We start from the raw sequence: 1,112 nt of genomic DNA on the forward strand, positions 1-1,112 counted from the left end.
GTTTTTTTTCATAGAACCCAGCTTCTCGTATTGTTTGCAGAGTACTAATTTTCAGGGTAGGTGTCTTACAACAATGTAATTGTTGCTTTTGTATGCATCATTCTAAACATATAAAATAACTTTATGTCTAACTAGCCAAATGGGATATACAGAGTCTCTTACCCAAATCTAAAAATATACAAAAAATGAGATCATAGAAATAATGCCCTTAAAAGCAATGTCAGATATCTTTCCCCAGAGGAATGTCCCAGGTTCCTGCAAAGTGTCCAATATTCCAGTTAAGCTACAATGCAAATTTCAATGACTCTAAATTATGAATCCATCTTATGGCAGTTTTCTTTATGGGAATCCGTAGTGTAATTTTTAGAATTTCACTTAGCTCTTGTTCACGCACTACCTTTCTAGGATGATTTTGGTCAAGATTTTACACATATGAGGGAACTTCAAAAAGTCCTTGGAAAAATGCCATTATGTTTTAATTCCATGTGTACAGAAACTTTTGGATGCTTCCGCATATGCTCCCATATTCAGAGGAGAATCTAGAATGGATTAATTCATCTTCATGGGTCTTGCATTTTGCATAAAGAATTGAAATTATGTGATACTGCTAATTCTTCAGATTTTCATCTAATAAAATTGATATGAAAGTATACTATTTAACTATTATGCCTCTAAGATACCTGTGAAAGTCTTACTAGTTTATTCCTATTTTTAAATCACAACATTTAAACTATCATTTAGAAATGCTTTCAAGAAAGATTAAAATAAAATAAGCATATTTTCTTATACAGGGAACAACCTATGAAGATGAAATTAATAATATTAAGCATATTATTTCAAAAATTAATGAAATTCTGGCTCATAATTCACCAGTTTTGATCATTCAAAGATGGATACGTGGCTTTCTGGTTAGGAAAAAATTAAGGTATGTTATATTCTCTTTATTATGTTAAATATTAAAATAAGAAACTCAGGATAATAATGTAATTCTCAAATAACTTTTACTTTTGTATTCCCTATCATCAAAATGGTATTATATAGACTATTTGAGTTAGCTTTAATGAAAATGCCACATTAGATATAATAATATAATATTTAGAAAAATTATAATT

The 1,112-nt window shown here is 29.0% G+C and overlaps 1 protein-coding gene across 1 annotated transcript in view; it reads left to right on the forward strand.

Moving 5' to 3' along the window:
• Positions 1 to 1,112, forward strand: part of LRRIQ3 (leucine-rich repeats and IQ motif containing 3) — a 248,551-nt gene that overhangs the window by 62,087 nt on the left and 185,352 nt on the right. The window contains exon 4 of the mRNA XM_006831090.1: positions 792 to 925. Within this exon, the coding sequence (XP_006831153.1) occupies positions 792 to 925 (134 nt within the window). The remainder of the gene's footprint in view (positions 1 to 791; positions 926 to 1,112) is intronic.

This window comes from Chrysochloris asiatica, unplaced genomic scaffold, assembly GCF_000296735.1.
Source record: "Chrysochloris asiatica unplaced genomic scaffold, ChrAsi1.0 scaffold00002, whole genome shotgun sequence".
Taxonomy (NCBI): domain Eukaryota; kingdom Metazoa; phylum Chordata; class Mammalia; order Afrosoricida; family Chrysochloridae; genus Chrysochloris; species Chrysochloris asiatica.